General features: G+C 44.7%; 1 protein-coding gene across 17 annotated transcripts in view; it reads right to left on the bottom strand.

The window, feature by feature from the left end:
- Nucleotides 1–19,632, bottom strand: part of CAMTA1 (calmodulin binding transcription activator 1) — a 950,491-nt gene that overhangs the window by 50,819 nt on the left and 880,040 nt on the right. For all 17 annotated transcript variants that reach the window (XM_073316814.2, XM_073316813.2, XM_073316817.2 and 14 more), the window contains one exon: nucleotides 2,257–2,396. In XM_073316814.2, the coding sequence (XP_073172915.2) occupies nucleotides 2,257–2,396 (140 nt within the window). The remainder of the gene's footprint in view (nucleotides 1–2,256; nucleotides 2,397–19,632) is intronic.

Below are 19,632 nucleotides of genomic sequence, written 5' to 3'. Positions count from 1 at the left end.
AGCATATCTCGCCAATGGGGCACTTCTCCTCCCCAAGGGATCCCCCCACTGCTGCTCTGCTCCTCATCCCCATCATCAGGTACATTTTAAACAGACTCCAAGTTACAAGTGCTAATGGAGCTCTTTTTATGTGGCTAGTGAACCTCCCACTCCATGCTATAATCCCCTCCTGTCTCATTGGATTATGTCAACATTGAGATGGGAGAAGTCCTAGGTAATACTGCAGGTAGCATAGGGATGATTCAACAGGTGACTCTTCCACCTGAGCAAGTACTGAACCAGTGCAACAGCACTGATGTTAGGCAACTGTAGGAGGTTCAGTCTCTAGAATGAGATATAAAGCCAACTCCTGCCTACTTGTGGACTGTAATGATCCCATGGCATTTTTTTGCATAACTAAAGCTGTTAGCTCCAGAGCAATGGTCAAATTCCACCTCTGGTAACTTATTTGGTTGTATTAAGTTCCCCAGTGGCTTTAACTGCTGTGGTTCCTACAGTGTTCTTCACTTCCAACCCTAAACTATTGTGTTGCTGTGTGCCATTAAACAGCAGCCATATTTGACCCCCTCATGGTGAATGAATTCCCAGGGTGGATGTAGTGATCTCTGTTTGTGGTTTATAGATCAGTAGTTATGTTTGTAAATTGCTTTGGACCCTTGGGAATCAAAGGTGCTTTTGACTGTCAAGTAAATTTAAACAAAATGTAAAGTTTAAAATTTAAAAATCCTGAACTCAGAGGGAACCCCTTGCTCAACGGACAGATCTTCTGATAATTCAATACTTGTTTTGTAACATGCCCCGCTGTGCCTAAGTACTGCAGCAGCACACGCTGATCTGCTACCCCTTCCATTCCTAAACACAACTGGGAGTGTTCAGGGTGAGCTTTAATTTAACCTCCCAGCTTTGTCACTGTGTGACAGCCCAAGTGCATAGCATGGGCTAGTTCTCTTCCTTAAAGGAGTTCATGCTGAAAAGACAAAAGAAATCCCTTTCTAGAAGTGCAAGAGTTAACTCAAGAGATTTGAAGAGTTCCTCTGGAAGTCATTATGTTATATTGTGTAGCTATTTAGTTACAGACCTTTTAAAACAGGTATTTATGTAATTTCATATTTAGGTATTTTTCAGATGAGAATTAGTGACATCAACACCTTCCAATGCCAGTTCCTGGGAAGGGATGTTTTAATAGTCAGGGATACAATTAACCCAAAATGCTGCTTCAGAGCAACAGACAACCTGTTTGTAGGGAAATGTACGTTTGAACAGAAATACTGGGAAGCAGAATAAAAGTCTTATGAGAAATAATGGACCCTACAAAGAAGATATTTCAGTTAAAACACCTCAGCTTCCCTGTCATTCCACCCTAGGGGGGTGGCAGCCTCTACCTGCTCGTGGGTTACTGCTGCTGTTCTATGCTACTACAGCCTACCCTGCTGCTGTTGCTGGGATGGTGGAGACTGCCTGGTTGCTTTGCTTCTGGGACCAAGGCCAGTACAGACGTTGGAGACAGCGTATTTCTGTTCTGCGGGGCATGGTTCTATGATATTTATTAAATAACTATGGAAATGTATGAGAAATTTGGTTCTTTCATATTACACTGTACTATATTACTAACAAAGTGATTTATCGTTCTGATTCATCACACAGAAAATAGTTAGTCCAGATAGTTTATGAAGCCAGTGGGGTTGTGCGTAGCAGCCTGCACCCTCTGCTGCAAGCACACACCAAACAACTACCTGCTCTGGGGGCCATTTCCAACCTTCAGCAGCAGTTCTGCGTGCTCCCCAGCAAGAGCTCAGTGAGAGTTACGCTGTCAGACTAGCATTCAACTAGTCCGTAAAAAGGGAATAAGGTATCACTAACAGATGTAAAATATTTAGAAGCCTTCCTGAGCGTCACACTGACAGAAGCCTCCTTCTTCTTACATCTGTTGGGCCAGCCAATGCTAGGTTGTCTTTATTCTTTACTATGTGCCCATTTCCAAAGGGAGGCTACAGAATTTGGGTTTCTATGTCACTAGAGCAGACTTCCATGGACCATAGATATGCATCTCCTAATGGATTCACAATCAATCCATAAAAGAAGTGAGAACGACTATTTATAGGGCTGGAAAAGATGGAGATTTTGAGAGGAGGTTGTAATTAAAAGGTTCTCAAGAGGCAAGCGGTGTTTAAAAGATATCTCCCCCACCCTCCAAAAAGCGAATTCCAGAAGTAACGCGTATAAAGCAAAACTGACTCATAGACGAAGGACTCATACTTGCGTCTGGGTTCCTCCATTCCCGCTCCCGTTGCCCCCGCCTCCTACTCCTTGTTTGTGCTGCTGGGATCCCGTCATCTCGGCCATTCTCCTTTCCATCTGCTCAAGTCGTTCCAAGATTGACATCCTGAACTGATTATCTAGGTCAAAACAGACAGCGTTATGACATTTCCGTGGAAGACAAATGCAAGCTTTTGGTGACCTCCTGCACAAAATCACAAATGGGACCTGGCACCAGTAGGAGATGCACAGAAGGCGAGCTCTGTTTTGTAATTCATACTGTCAGAAGCAGGATCCCGGAATAATTTCCTGTCTCAGACAGACTCTCTGACCAGGGAAGCTGGTGAACATCTCCAAAGCAAAAGGAAGTAAAGATTAAAGACAGTCAGAACTGGAGATTTCCTGGAAGAACTCTGGACAGTTCTCATGCTGTACTCGGAGTTCACCTCCTCTTCAGGTGGAGGCTGTGGAGTGGAGTTGCTCTCCTCTAGATCACAAGAGTAGAAGGGCACCTGCTTTTGTCCCATTATTGCATCTCCTTGATACTTTCTGCTTGTTATGTTCAAGTGTCTAACAATTCAGTGTCTTGGCTTCCTCAAGTGGGGGGAAGAGAAGGTGGCTGATATTTTATGGCTAATCTACAATACAATTGTTATAAATGAAATACGTAAGAGAGAGATATGGCTTTGCCTTCCCTGCCCCTCTCCAAAATCTTATGGTTTCCTATCGAGCTGACCCCCTTCCCCGCAACAGCTGGCTTTGGGCAGCCCTGCCATCACCCCCATTTTACAAAGGCATGCTTTACCTGATGAGAACCATGAGTGACTGACTGCTACAGGAACAAGATTCCCTTGGGCTTTTTACTTCTCTTGGAACAAAGAGCCAGTAGAGGAGCACATTCCCTTCTTCCTAGGCCTAGACCCAGTTCTCAGAAATTAACATGGACAAAGCCCATAAAATGTGCTAGTTACCTGCAAACTCATAAGGGGTCAGTAATAATTACTTTAAATGCTATTGAAAAGTAAGGCAGTAGACAAACGTCCTCCACTCCCCCAGGCTGGTGGCAGCTGCCAACTACGTGGATAGCATCTGGGCACATCAAAGATTCTTTACAAAGTGCTTGTTTTACTTGGGATTCATCTCTGTGGGAGCTGGCAGGCACCACTGGTTACTCTCCTCCTCCTGAACCTCAAACCAGTACAAGGAAGCAGCTACTAGGGCTAAAATCATGGAATATATTATTTACCCTTTCACATAACAAAAGAACCAGGAGTCTGTCAATGAAATTAATAGGCAGCAGGCTTAAAACAAACACAAAGAAGTACTTCTTCATACAACTTACAGTAAATCTGTGGAACTCATTACTAGGGGACGTTGTGAAGTCCAAAAGTATAACTGGGTTCAAAAAAGAATTAGGTAAGTTCGTGGAGGATAGGTCTAACAATGGATATTAGCCAAGATGGTCAGGACATGACCTCATGCTCTGGGTGTCCCTAAACCTTTGACTGCCAGAAGCTGGAACTGGATAACAGGGGATGGATCACTCAAAGTTGCCCTGTTCTGTTCATTCCCTCTGAAGGAGCACTGGCCACTGTCGAAAAACAGGCTACTGGGCTAGACAGACCATTGGTCTGGCCCAGTATGGCCGGTCTTATGAACTAAGAGATGGAAGCCAACACAAGCATGTTGCTTCACCAAGATTATTAAGATAAACCTGTCCTGTGCCCTGTATCTAGGTCAAATCAGTACAGTGAGAAGAGGTGAATCGCTCTGGTCAACTGAATGTCTACACAGACTGGTCTCCCTCTCAATACTCTTATTGGTTGTGCATCAGTATATCTGTGGTGCACAAGGTCAGAGGTCATTCAGAGTTTTCTGGACCTTCTTGCATTAGCTTCTAGGGTCTGTTCGGGCCTCAATGGAAGTTATGTAATTGCATCAAGGACAGAAGTAATTAGTGACTATTTCTTCCTGACTCACATCAAATCTGATCTTCAGGGTAATTTCATGAAGCAAAGGGGATTTCCAGACATTGTGATCGGAAGGGAAGCAGTAAATTGCCAGGGAAGGGATTTATGTTTTATGTTCCACACTCCCTGTGCCCTGTTGCCAGCAGAGGCACATGAGCTGGATCCCCCTCCTTAAGAGAGGAAGCTGCGTTCTCTGTGAGGGCTCCAGGATTCTGGAACTTGCTTCCCCCTGGGTTTGAAAAAGCCCAAATATGGTGACCTTCTGGCACACTCAAAAAACTACCCTCTTGAGAGGGCTGATAATATGCTTTCTGGAATGATGAAAGGATAGAAAAGAGCTTTTTTATAGGTGGTTGGTTGGGCAAGCACTTATATGAATTAACTTTTAATAATGCTGGGATTCTGCTGTAACGTTAACTACGTGTTCAGATGTCTAGAACTTTAGATAACTGTCTCTTATTATTATTAAACGGAGACAGATTATGGATGTCAGCCAGGAGGCTGCAGGAATAGTCAGGCCAGCCTACACTTTGCTACTTTACTTCCAATGATGAGGCCGGGGTCTTCAGACTGCCACAGCACAAGTGCATTCCAATGGCAAGAATGGCCCACGGACCCGCATGTGATGGCACCAGAAATGTGTGGCACCGACATCAATTGCCATTGTGGGGAATTGACACTGGCAGGGTGAAGGAGGGATGAAGGGGACTTGTCCATTTTTAACTTGGCTTTAATGCAATAAACATTTTGTGTTTTTTTGAAAAGGAAATCACATGGCTGGATTTTGCGCTTCACCTCATCACCCTCCCATGTGCTCCATCCTTTCTTCCCCTACCTGTCTCTTGCTCCTCCCCTTCCCCTCCTATTGTACAAGCAACTAACTGGCAGGGAAGCCATCTCTTTGGAGCATCCTGTGGTAAGGGGATTCCCATTTCTTCCCCTCTTATGTAGCAGTGGCCCCAAAAGGAAGCAGCCAGGCTGGCTTCTCTTCTTCCCCAAGGGCTTTTACAGGCTTAGGCTTTTCTGGGCAAAAATGAGCCAGCGGAAACAAAGAGCAGGAGCCGGCCCTATAACCCACAGACTAAGGTCCCAGGAATAAAGCGTGCAAGGTGCTTACAGGAGATCAAGCCAGTCAGAACCGATCCTCCAGAAATGCAGAGTCTAAGGGCTAGTCTACACTGGCAATGCTAAAGTGCAACGTGGCTTGTGTAGTCGCAGCACAGCGCTCTTCCAGCGCTCTAAAAAGCCACCTCCACGAGGGGCGTAGCTACCAGCGCTGGTGCACTCTCTATCCTGGCACTTTACGGCACTGAATCTTGACGTGCTCGGGGGGGTGTTTTTTCACACCCGTGAGCGAGGAAGGTGCAGCGCTGTTAACTGCCAGTGTAGACAAGCCCTAACTCCCATGCTGCTCTGTCCTGGCAAATCATTACTCTCGTTGGGCTTTAGGTACCAGGCGACATGGCTTGCTGTTGCAGACCATAAAATAAAAGGTCTGATTCAAAGCTCATTGAAGTCAGGGGGAGTCTTTCCACTGACTTCAATGGGCTTTGGATCCAGCGCTAAAAGAGGAGCAGTGCTCTATGACTTGGTTGCATGCACTTCTTCAGAGATGATGCGGGCCGTGGTGCCTATCCAGAGGCTTCGGGGGGAGAGGGGACAAATAATGGACCCCATCTCACCCCCAGGGATCCCATTCTGGTTCCCATAGTCCCCTCCTCCCTCAGTGACCCCTAGTCTCCCCTAGCCAAGGAGTCTCCCCTCTCTCTTACCCACACAGTGCATGAGCTGATGTTGCCATGAGTTGGATTCTCAGCGTACTCCCCAGTGCTCCACGATCCAGGAACCTGCGTGCCAGGTTGCAAAACCATTTGGCTCAGCACCCCTCCATCTAGACAGAAGGGTGGCTGGGCCAAATTTGAGTGGTGTTGTGACCCTGTGCACTAGGTCGCAATGCCACTCACTGATATCTGGCCCAGCCACCCCTTCTTCTGTACAGGGGGATGGTGGGGTCAGATATCTGTGGTGGTGCGACCATGCAGCTGGAGTAATGCTCTGGCAGCAGCTGCACTGATTTAGTACAGGATCTTTGCTTAAAAGTGGTCAGGCCGTGGCCCCCCCTTAGCTTTGCAGTCTATGGTACTTTGGCATGACTGGATGCAGGGCTGCCTTGCTCTAGAGTAATTTCACTGGTAGTCTCTGGTGCCGTAATACCGCAACCATCCTTTTGGTCTGGTTTTGCAGCGTCTAGCTCACTGAGGCCCTGATCCATGTCTGGGACTCCCAGGCGATTCTGCAATACAAACAATAAATAATAAAACCATCCCCACAGTGCAATTCCAGCATGCTGGCACTAGAGTAATACGTTTCCTTGGGACACGTAGGTCAGGAGTCAGCTGTGTCAGAATCGCACTGCCCTTTTCTAAAATGCACAGATTTACAGGGAATATTCCTGTAATCAAAGGTGGCAAATGCTGTGTTTCTCTAATCATTTGCCAGTGAAATGTCAGGTATGCTTTACCTGCTGAGTTTCCTGGCACAGGACAGGAATTCCATAAGATACAGCTATGCAAGATTCTTCATTAGGAAATCAAACCTGAGACACAAACTTATGTGCTATGCTGAGCCCGAGACCATCTGCAGACCATTAGAGACAGAATATTACTGGGGTCAGAGTGAAGCTCTCATGAGTTTACGTCATGCTTTTGCCTGTCACTAGAAATTACCTGAAGTTTGACAACAGATAAAGAGCACACCTGACCCCTTCTGCCAGACTGGACTCTCTCCTGCAGGGATATTTGAATTCAGCTTTACATACTAAATAATAGTGTAAGATCAATTTACAAAGTATCTCTGCTGCTAATGAGTGTGGGAGGCCAGTCACCTCTCCAACCCTATTTCAGAGGGTGTAGAGGTTTTTAAGATAGTGATGAGCCCATTAATTGGTTTTCTTTGCCAACAGAAAATTGGAGTCTCACTAATAAATTTCCTTGTTCAGATCATTCCAAGGCCTCTGGGGCTGAGGCTGGCAGGCAGTTGTATGAGGAGACCTACCAACTCAAAGTGGCACCAGGCCCTGCCACAACAACAGATAGAAAACCTGCAGACATAACTCCACTGCTACAATGATAAATGTCCCCCACAACACATCTTTCAAGATCCATGTGGTCCTACACATGCCTATCACAGCATGTGGGTCTGTACCTCATCCCGTGCACTAAATGCCCTGACAATAACTATGTGGGTGAAAGCACCTTGCTCTCGAATGAACTCATGCAGAAAAATGATAAAAGATAAAAACACCTGTGGGCAAACACTTTTCATGAGTATCTGACCTCTCAGTCCTCATCTCAAAGGAAATCTGCACACCTTCAAAAGATGAACTTCGGAGCTTAAATTCATAACTTTGCTAGGCACTAAGGGCAGTCTTCATCAGCAATGTTAAAGCACGGCCGCGGCAGCGCTTTAACATGGCTGTGTAGTCATGGCACCAGCACTCCAGCGCTGTAAAAAGCCCACCACCACGAGGGGAGTAGCTCCCAGCCCTGGTGCACTGTCTACACTGCCACTTCACAGCGCTGAAACTTCAGGGCTCAGGGGTGTGCTTTTTCACACCCCTGAGTAAGAATGTTGCAGCACTGTAAAGTGGCAGTGTAGACAACGCCTAAAAATCATGGTCCTAAATAAGGCACTGGATTTACAGTTTATTACAAGTTTCAGAGTAGCAGCCGGATTAGTCTGTATTCGCAAAAAGAAAAGGAGGACTTGTGGCACCTTAGAGACTAACCAATTTATTTGAGCATAAGCTTTCGTGAGCTACAGCTCACTTCATCGGATGCTGTAGCTCAAGAAAGCTTATGCTCAAATAAATTTGTTAATCTCTAAGGTGCCACAAGTATTCCTTTTCTTTTAGCTTATTACAACAATCTGTAACCCACTACCTCCCCCCCCCTTTTTGTCCTATGACTGCAGACATTAACTGGCCACTTCACCTTGAATGGTCTCTTACAATGTGCTAATTACTTGTGCTAAACAATCTATTCCACCTTTGTTTAGTTGTGACATTCTGAGTTTCTTTCCCTGACCTGACAAAGAGCAGTGGGTAGCTCAAAAGCCTGTCTCTTTCACCAACAGAAGTAGGTCCAGTAAAAGATACTCCCTCACCCACCTTGCCTCTCCAAAGTGAGGAGACTGACTTCTCTAAAAAGCAGGTGACATTTCCACACCCTGCTCCCAAACAGCGGCCAGCACACAGCCACTACTTAGGTAGTGTTTTTCCAACAAGGCTTTGTTCTGGCAGTGCTGCAATGTGCTGCAGTGCAGACCATGTCATTTCCTCCTCCTCCCGCATTTCCATGCGGAGCACGTACACTGCAGAGACTGAAACTACCTGACATCATTGAGCCAGCTCCTTCTCACCACATCTCGGTTTCAAACACAGCTATGTCTGTAACTTGCTAAGAGCCAGAGAGCCACATATTTGCTGCAGAGGTTAACGGCTTTCCACTGTCTGCATGTTTAACACCACTCCCTCTGGCTGTACAGCCAGCACCTTCATTTTATTAACGGCTCAATGAACAGTCTCATGAACATCATCCTAGTAGCATTTCTCTGAGCCTCCAATTCCAAATGGGAGAAAGTAACAGCTAATCAACACAGGAAAACATTTAAAAAGCAAAATGCTGAATGGCTTAGCGCAGACAGCTTTGACAGATCACACACTTGCTCCCTGCATGTAGCTGTACATAAGGATTACATTTTAATCCTACAAACAACAACTGCATGAATCAACTGTTCAGGTGAAAGCTGGATCAGGTTATTCTGACCCTGAAGATCCCACACTGTATTGGAGTTTCAATAGAAATGTATTTTTACATGACTGATTTGTCAGAAATAGCAATTTGAGCCCTGGGCTTTTCTGTATGCAGCTAATTATCCTAGGTTCTATGCTAGCCTTCAAGAATTTATCCTGTGTTTTTTCTTAAAAACTGATCCAAACCCATCCCTTTCCTGATCCATCAGATAAGGATACTTGGATCTTCCATAATATCTTTCATCTGCAGACTATCACTATCATTATCCCCATTATACAGATGGGGAAACAGACACAAAGGGAGGAAGTGGCTTCTCCCAGGTCTCACAGGGTATGTATACACAGCAACTGGACACCCATGGGTGGCCGACAGAGTGGGAGGGTCCCAGAGCTCGGGCTCCAGCCTGAGCCCGGAAGCGTACACAGCAGTGAAACAGCCCTGCAGTCTGAGTCCCGCAAGTCCAAATTGGCTGGCACAGGCCAGCCATGGGTTTTTCTTTGTAGTGTAGACATACCCACAAACAGCGAGCGGCAATCCCTGTAATAGTATCCAGGTTTCCCAAGCAGCCTCTACTCAAATCTCTGGACAGTGCTCCACAGGGGCACCCAACATCTGCACTGCTCAAGGGCACAGTTTGACTTACAAGGAGTCTGAAGTACAGACTGTAGAACTGTATCCTGATGAAGAAGTTACTTGCCTTGTGCAGTAACGATGGTTCTTTGAGATGTCTCTCTCTATGGGTGCTCCACTGTAGGTGTCCTTGTGTCCCTGCACTGCTGACCGGAGAACTTCGGTAGCAGGTCCGTTAGGCCCGCACATGCGCTGTCTCCCCTCGTGCCCTGCCACGAAGCTAGTCAGCATGTGCAGACTAACCTCCCTCAGTTCCTTCTCTACAGTAGAGTCATTGACAAGAACTCTAGAGTAGAGGGGAAGAGGCTGGGTTGTGGAACACATCTTGAAGAACCATCGTTACTGCTTACGTTCTTATGCACAAGGTGAACAACAACTGCTTCTTGGAGTAGTGTCCTATGGCTGTCCCATTGTGGGGATTCCCGAGCAGTATCCCTACTAGAGGGCTGGGGCTTCGGAGTCGGGTCAGTTACAGATGACAATACTGTGGAGCCGAAGATGGCATTGGAAGGGGAGTCCCCAGTGATCACAGTGTTCTGCAAAGGCGTGGACTGACACCCATGTCACCATGCTACAGATTTCTGAGATAGGGACATTCTTGAAGAAGGCAACAGATGAAGAAATCGACCTCATGGAGAGTGTGCGAATACTGTCTGGACGGGTCATACTGCAACCCTAACAACATTGTCTAATGCAGTTCGAGACCCACTTAGAAAGCCTCTGGGCTGATATTGCTGAGCCCCTGGATCTTTCCGTAATAGAGAGGAAAAGCATAGGAGACTTCCAGAAAGCCTTTGTCCTATTCAGGTAAAAAGCTAGGGTTCTCCTGACCTCTACTGTGTGTAATACAGCCTCCCTGTTATCAGTGTGAGGCTTGGGGTAGAAAATTGGAAGGTGAATCAATTGGTTCATGTGGAACAGGGAGGTTACCTTAGGGATGAATTTTGGATGTGGCCTGAGCGTAACCTTGTCATGAGAGAATACTCTGTAGGGGGATGTGCCATCAGAGCCGCCATTTCTCTTGTTCTCCTGGCCGAGGTGATTGCTATTCCCTTTAGTGTCTCACCAGGGCTCTGGCTAGTTGTGTTCATAGATGGCTGCAAAATAATGGTTAGTTTGTTGGCAATTCAGAGACATTAAATTTCCTGAGTACGACAGGAAGTGGAATTAAACCTTCCAATAGCTCTAGGTCACTGGCAATACTGATATGAAAATATGTCTATTAGGTATCATTAATAGTTAACAGAGAACCCGGGGCGCCATCCTCCACACAGCCATTTTTCCAGATGAATAATTTTGTCATGTAAATAGCCATAATAAAGCTCCTACATAGTGGAAACTTCAAAATGCCTTACATGTAATGTTGCTGTAATCAGGCAGCAGGTTTATGTGGCTACAGACAGATTGAAATGGCTTGTTAAGAATCAAGGTTCCAGTAGCCATCCCCCCTGCCTCCCAGCCTAGGAGCTGGACCTGATGGCCGCTTCCAGGGCGCAGCGTGGAGCCAGGACAGATAGGGACTAGCCTGCCTGAGCTCCACAGCACCGCCAACTGGACTTTTAATGGCCCAGTTGGTGACGCTGACCGGACTGGAGCCAGCAGGGTCCCTTTTCGACTGGGTGTTCTGGTTGAAAACCGGACACCTGGCCTCCCTTCCTGCCCTGGCCCCACGCTGTTCCCGGAAGTGCCCAGCATGTCCAGCCCCTAGATGGAGGGGCAGCCAAGGGGCTCTGTAACAGGCATGCTGCCCACACCTGCAGGCGCCGCCCCCAAAGCTCCCATTGGCCACAGTTCCCTGATGGCCCCTTCACCCAGAAGACTTGCTGCAGTCCAGATTAAATTAAGTAGAGAGCCGGATCTGGCCTATGGACCAGATGTTCCCCGCCCCTGTAGTAGAGGAAGGATTGATATTCAAACTTTTTGTTATTTTAAAAGATCTTAGTAATTTGTGCTTGCACATATCTCCGCTAAGATGGTGAAAGTACATTTACTGTTAAACTGCCTATTCCAATGTCTGGAAAGAGCTGGTCACATGGTGTTGGCATCCGTCCTATTTGCAGGTATCCCTGCATTATAGGTAGCTAAAACCCTTTCAATACTATTTTAATGCTACTCTTCCATTTAGAAAAGAGCAACAAAAATGATTAAAGGTCTAGAAAACATGACCTATGAGGGAAGATTGAAAAAATTGGGTTTGTTCAGTTGGAAAAGAGAAGACTCAGAGGGGATACGATACAGTTTTCTAGTACATAAAAGGTTGTTACAAGGAGAAGGGAGAAAAATCATTCTTGTTAACCTCTGAGGATAGGACAAGAAGCAATGGGCTGAAATAGCAGCAAGGGCGATTTAAGTTGGACATTAGGAAAAACTTCCTACTGTCAGGTGGTTAAGCCCTGGAATAAATTGCCCAGGGAGGTTGTGGAATCTGCATCCTTGGAGATTTTTAAGAGCTGGTTAGACAAACACCTGTCACAGATGGTCTAGATAATACTTAGTCCTGCCATGAGTGCAGGGGACTGGACTAGATGACCTCTTGAGGCCCTTTCCAGTCCTGCAATTCTATGAATCCATGTCTCACTCACCTGCACTGCAAGAAAGAGCTGCTGGGATTGAGTAGTGCAGTGTTCTAAATATGCTATTTCTGTCCTTAAGGCTACCTCTAATTTAATAAAACTGAAGAAACCTTCTGCAGTGCCTCTCAAACCAGACGCTATGAGACAGCACTTTGTACAAATTAAGGTACAGGCACCACTCCTCCTGATGGAAGCTTGGATTATAAGAATCAACAGTTTTCCACAGGAGGTTCCATCTCAGGTTTGAGGCTCAACTGTTACCCAACCATTAAAAAAATGGGAAGCGAACACTGCTGCCTACTAGCAACTCAAATGCTCGTGTTCAAATTCTAAAACTCTTAACTGACAGTGTGCCCTGCAGCCAAAGGAACCCACCAGCGGTAACTGGGGTTTGATCACAGCACCATTCTTTATGGGCATTAGGATTTTTTCCCTCTGTTTTCCAGAAACTAATAAAGCACGCAGAACAAGACATGCAGCATTAGATCATCTAACACATGCCTGGGGCCAATGGAGGACAGTTTACTATAATACTACTCGGTCTTTGCTCCTGTATTATAGATAGGGTCCTACCCAATTCAAGACTATGAAAAAAGCATCAAGGACCGTGAAACTGGTCTTCACGATGAAATCTGCCGGGGACGGGCTGGACCAGGGCATGACAGCTGGGGCTCCTACCATGTGCCGGGCTCCATCTGCTAGTCCAGACTTCCTCTTCTCCTGCAGGGGCTGCTCTCTGGGCCAGGTTAGACCCACATCTGGGAACCTCCCTTGATTATAAGAAGCTCTGTGGCTACAGCCTATACAGGCCCCCAACTTCCACAAAGGTTTGGCACCCTTGCCCTCAGCTCTGCCCTCCCCAGCTCCGGATCCAGCACTCAGGCATATAAAGGGCCTTGGACTAGCTGGGGGAGTGGGGTCGGGGGGGGGGGGTAAAAAGGGAACCATAGCGTCCCCTGGCCAAGAGGCCCTGGGCAGTCACATGCCCGTAAAGCTAGCCCTGCCCCTGCCCAAAAAGTGATGACCCGCTATACCATGGCCCGCTGCTCTCTGGCTGTCCAGCTCCAAAGGCAGCACCTCCATCAGCAGCAGTGCAGAAGTAAGGGTGCGATAATGCGACCACCCCACAACACTCTTTTGATCGGGACCACCATGGTTATAACCATGAAATTTCAGATGTAAATATCTGAAACTGTGAAACTGAGGATTTTTAAAAGCCTATGACCATAAAATTGACCAAAATAGAATATGAATTTGGTAGGGCCTAAATGATAGATTACCCTGCAATTTACCTTAAAAGACTTGCAAAACACTTCTATACAGATCCCTGTGAATTCCATCTGGACTGATTGCCGCTGAGGAATTCTCTCTGGAGGAACAAATGCTTGTGAAGATAACAGTAGCAATTTTTTTAGCACAATATTAGTATCACCAGGTCTTACGTAAAAGAATTTAAATAGACTGAATTAGGGATATCAATAGGATAACAACAATAGATAATGAACGGTTTTCACAAGTATTTGCTCCTCTGGACAGTATTCCCCAACATCACACAGAATAAATTTAGATGGATTCTGTACTTCAGATTCTAAGATCTGAGCGAACCTCCAACTCTCAATACGTCTGGATAGGTACATAACCCTAAGCGTAGCAGTGCCTTGGGGCAAGCATGCACATTCCTGTACCACTAGGAACTGGAGTTATAGGTCACTCACCTGCTCCTAGTCATGTGCCTTACACAAACTTTCATATAAGGCTTTTCTGCCTCTTAGGGTACATCTACACTGCAACTGGCCTTCTGCAGGTGTAGACAATCCGGTTTTGGCTGCAGCCTGAGCTCTGGGACTCTCCCACCTTTCAGGGTCATAGAGCCTGGGCTCCAGACCAAGTCCAGACATCTACACTGCAATTAAACAACCCCACAGCCCAAGCCCCCTGAGTCTGAGTCAGCTAGCACAGGCCAGCCACGGGTTTTTAATTGCCGGGTAGACATAGCCTTAGGTAAGTCACACTGCAAGTGAAGGTGTGATTGTAGAGTGGGTAGGCACATCCACTCCAGCCTTAATCTTGCTAGCAGGGGTAACAATAGTAGTGAACATGAGGCAGTGTGGGCTAGCTGCCCCAGTACAGCCCTGCTGAGGAGCCATGGTACATACTCAAAAAGAAAAGGAGTACTTGTGGCACCTTAGAGACTAACCAATTTATCTGAGCATAAGCTTTCGTGAGCTACAGCTCACTTCGTCGGATGCATACTGTGGAAAGTGTAGAAGATCTTTTATACACACAAAGCATGAAAAAATACCTCCCCCCACCCCACTCTCCTGCTGGCAATAGCTTATCTAAAGTGACAGGTTTCAGAGGAACAGCCGTGTTAGTCTGTATTCGCAAAAAGAAAAGGAGGACTTGTGGCACCTTAGAGACTAACCAATTTATTTGAGCATGAGCTTTCGTGAGCTACAGCTCACTTCATGAAGTGAGCTGTAGCTCACGAAAGCTCATGCTCAAATAAATTGGTTAGTCTCTAAGGTGCCACAAGTCCTCCTTTTCTTTTTATCTAAAGTGATCACTCTCCTTACAATGTGTATGATCATCAAGTTGGGTCATTTCCAGCACAAATCCAGATTTTCTCACCTCCCCCCCACACACAAACCCACTCTCCTGCTGGTAACAGCTTATCTAAAGTGACCACTCTCCTTACAATGTGTATGACAATCAACGTGGGCCATTTCCAGGACAAATCCAGGGTTTAACAAGAACATCGAGGGGGGGAGGGGGGGTGTTAGGAAAAAACAAGGGGAAATAGGCTACCTTGCATAATGACTTAGCCACTCCCAGTCTCTATTCAAGCCTAAGTTAATTGTATCCAATTTGCAAATGAATTCCAACTCAACAGTTTCTCCCTGGAGTCTGGATTTGAAGTTTCTGTGTTGAAGAATGGCAACTTTCATGTCTGTAATCGCGTGACCAGAGAGACTGAAGTGTTCTCCGCCTGGTTTATGAACATGCTCAGGCTGCTAGTCTGTGGCGGCACAGGCTACAGCACGAGCTAGCACCCAAGTATGTATGCAGGGCCCTCGGTGGAGCTGTACTGGGGTGCCTGGCACACTGTGAAGTCTTGCTGCCACATTTTCACTACTTTGGTACCCTCAGTAGCTAGATTAAAGCTATCTTACTCCTGCTAGAATCACACCTTCCTCTGCTGGGCAGACACACCTTTAGGAAGGGGAGCAGACAGAACAGACTCAGGATCAGGGAAGGGACTCTCTACACTTGTCAGACTCCTGAGAGGAGGGAGAAGCCTAGTCTCCTGGGCTTTATAGACCTTCCCAGCTAAGGGCTGGACATGGTTCTGGGGGCCGCGAGACTGTTTGGGTTGATCTGTTTTGAATCTTAGGTTCTAAGTTAACAAAGTATGCTTATAAAATTTGCAGATGAGACCAAACCGGGAGGGGTTGTAAGTACTTTGGAGGACAGGTTTAAAATTCATGACAAATTGGAGAATTGGTCTGAATTCAGCACGATGAAAATTCAGTAAAGACAAGTGCAAAGCACTTCACCTACTAAGGAAAAATCAAATGCACAACTACAAAATGGAGAATAACTGTCTAGGTGGTAGTATTGCTGAAAAGAGTCTGGGGGTTACAGTGGACCACAAACCGAATATGAGTTGTCAATGTGATGCAATTGCAAAAAAAAAGACTAATATGATTCTGGTGTGTATTAATAGGAGTGCTGTATGTAAGACACAGAATGTAATTATCCCACTCTACTCAGCACGGTTGAGGCCCCAGTTGGAGTACTTTGTCCAATTCTGGGCATAACATTTAGGAAGCTTGTGGACAAACTGAAGAGAGTCCACAGGTGAGCAACAAAAAAGATAAAAGGTTTAGAAAACCTCACCTACGAGGAAAAGTTGAAAAAACTGTACATGTTTAGTCTTGAGAAAAGATGACTGAGGGACAGCCTGATAACAGTCTTCCAATATCTTATGGGCTGTTATAAAGAACACAGTGAACAATTGTTCTCCATGACTAGGAATGGGCTTAGTCTACACTGCAGCAAGGGACATTTAGGTTAGCTATTAGGAAAAACTTTCTAACTATAAAGGTAATTCTGAAAAAGGATTCCAAGGAAGATTGTGGAATCCTCATCACTGGAGGTTTTTAAGAACAGGTTGGACAAAAAACCTGTCAGGGATGGTCTATGTCTACTTAGTCCTGCCACAGGGCAGGGGGCTAGACTTAATGACCCTCAAGGTCCCTTCCAGCCCTACATTTCTATGTTTCTAGGAAGAGCCCTGGGCAAAGGAACTGGAACTCAGCCATTGTCTGGAGTGTGAGGGTCAGCCCATCAGCTTACGCTGCATAATGAAGAAAAGTTTAGTTGTGCTGTTCATAGCTGCTGTAAGCAGGTACCTGCTGCAGCTTCAATCTATTTGCACCTTAAAGCACTAAGCCTCAGATTTTAGGAGTTGCTTCACTCAAAGATGCAAGGCCTAGCTGCTTTAGGAACCTAAATCTCATCAACAGGGATTTAGGCACTTAGGAGCCTAAATACCATCAACTGTAGATTTCTGAAAATGAGATTTAGGCTCCTCAATCTACTAGGAATTGCGACACTGAGTGCAGTAATGCCTAAATACTGTTACAAATCTGGACCTAAAACTAGAAGAAGCAGACTGACTATGTAAAAAGAACAGGAGTACTTGTGGCACCTTAGAGACTAACAAATTTATTAGAGCATAAGCTTTCGTGGGCTACAGCCCACTTCATCGGATGCAAAGAATGGAACATATAGTAAGAAGATATAGATATAGATATCTATACACACACACACCCCTATATATATATATATATATATACATACACACACACACAGAGAGAAAGTGGAAGTTGCCATACAAACTGTAAGAAGCTAATTAGTTAAGATGAGCTATTATCAGCAGGAGAAAAAAACGTCTGTAGTGAAAATAAAACTGTGGCTGCCTAGCTATTTCAAGAGGATGATAAAATACTTAAAACCAGCACAAATTCAGAGGCTGTACGTCTGTGTTTTACTAGGAGACTTCTCCATATTCATCTTGTAGCTTTGAAAAACATTTCTATTTTAGTGTACCAAACAGTGTGAGGGATATCACTCAGCCTTATGCTTTTAGTGCTTTGGATGTTTCTAGAGCATAATATCCAAGCACTAACTTTTTATACTTTGAAATATTTTGGAAGGGATTGAATAATCTATTATATAAAATACTCTGTTTAACACGAAAAGCTGATGTTTGCATTGGGTAACAGAACGTGAAAGGAAGTTTGCCCTGAATTTATTATAGGCTGAATGAATCTAAACACCTTGGGTGAAACCCTCCACAGAAGTCGATGAGACCAGGATTTCATCTCTTAATTACAGCTTTCAATTTAAGTTTTTCAGAGCACTCAGCTCAGTTATTCACATTTGCAGTGAGCTTTCTTTTGTGCATTAGGCTCTTGCATTATTGTCATGGCAGCCCCACACAGCTACAGGTACTCAGTCTTCTCCTCCGTGGCTCTTTATTTCACATCAGGGGCCCATGGGTGCCACAATTATATAAATATTTAAATCGGGAGTTCTACGTACAGTTTTACACTTGAGAAAAGAAAAGGAGTACTTGTGGCACCTTAGAGACCAACCAGTTTATTTGAGCATAAGCTTTCGTGAGCTACAGCGCACCTCACAAAAGCTTATGCTCAAATAAATTGGTTAGTTGCTAAGGTGCCACAAGTCCTCCTTTTCTTTTTGCGAATACAGACTAACACGGCTGCTACTCTGAACACTTGAGAAAGTTCACCAACTAACTTCTACAATATGTTGTGTGAAGTCATTAAAATACTTTGACCAATTTTTATATTAATCTCTTGAAATTTAAGCTTTATTCTCAAATGGAAGTGGTTTGTAAGGAGCAATTTTATTAAAGAGGGAAATCCCAAGTTTCTAGCTCTATTCATTGCATGTCTTAGAGTCCTAAAAGCGATTTAAATAAGTTGTTTAGCTCTATATTTATTGGAGAAAGGGAATCTTTAAAAATGTGAGACCAGCAATGACTCAATAAAACAGCCAGGGGCAGGCCTGCAAAAAATATTTAAAATATACTCGGGGTTTCCTTGTAATCCTATTTCATGCAAAAGAAGAACACAGGTGCTCACGGTTACCCAGTGTCATTTGACACTGAAGTTTACTTGTACAACTTTTGTTTTCTTACACAAATGCAATGAGAACATGATAAATACTTGCCTCCTTCTGGAAATGGTTTTTACATTATTTTGAATAAACAAAGGAGGTTGCAACCACAGAGCCTCTCTCTCTCCCTGTACAAATCTTGTTCTAATTTTGGTAAACTAATACATTCAACTACTTCAGAACATCCTCCCAATACACCCCCCCCCAATTATTAATAATATGAAAAACACAAATGCTGCTAGCTAAACAACTCAGCATTCAGCAGACTCTCAATCAGCATTAAACAAAAACAATCTTTGAACAGACAGAACGCCTGAATGCACCATCATACATTAAGGATTCATTCATGCACTCAAAAAAAGCCATTAAACTGCTACACTTTTAAATGTAGTGAAAACACTACTTTCATTATTTCAAACTTTGCCATCACTATAGAAACAAAAATTATACAAACTACTAAACATATAGGGGGCATGTCTTAACTCCTTAGTGACTATTGGATGTCTCCCATATTGGTGTTTGAGGCAGTTTTTATTATTTAAATAAGAACCCATATCAAATAATATTGCAAGTTATAATTATTTATTTAAATAACGTGTGTTCCCTAATAAAGTGATCTGCAGCTGCATTACTAGTTCAGGGTGAAAGCTTCCCTTCCATCCCCCCCGGCATGGCATGCATCCCATGAAGCGAGCTGTAGCTCAGGAAAGCTTCTGCTCACATATATTTGTTAGTCTCTAAGGTGCCCCAAGTCCTCCTTTTCAGTTCCATTTGTGATTGACAAGAGCCCAAGGGCATTCACACAACAAATGTATTGGGGACCTATTGGCAACTTACAAAGGAATAAAAAATGCAAGAGAATTAATACTGAACAACTGAACTTAAAAGCTACATGGTACAATCTGAGCGCCACAAATACTCTTTTTGCGGATACAGACTAACACGGCTGCTACTATGAAACAATACTTAAAGTTGTATACCTTTGTCTGTGGTCCTACAACAAATTAATTTTTATTTAAGCTCTCACTGGTAATTTAACTTTTATACTGAAAATTTCACCGTTATTATACATAGATAGCTACAGATATAAAGTTCCTTTTCTTTTCAGCTATATCGGAACCTTAGATGAGACCGTTTAAACACCTTTAGGTTATATTCTTAACTAGCCAAAAGGAAATC

This window comes from Lepidochelys kempii, chromosome 18 (assembly GCF_965140285.1).
Source record: "Lepidochelys kempii isolate rLepKem1 chromosome 18, rLepKem1.hap1, whole genome shotgun sequence".
NCBI lineage: Eukaryota > Metazoa > Chordata > Testudines > Cheloniidae > Lepidochelys > Lepidochelys kempii.
This window is presented reverse-complemented; position numbering and strand designations above follow the sequence as displayed.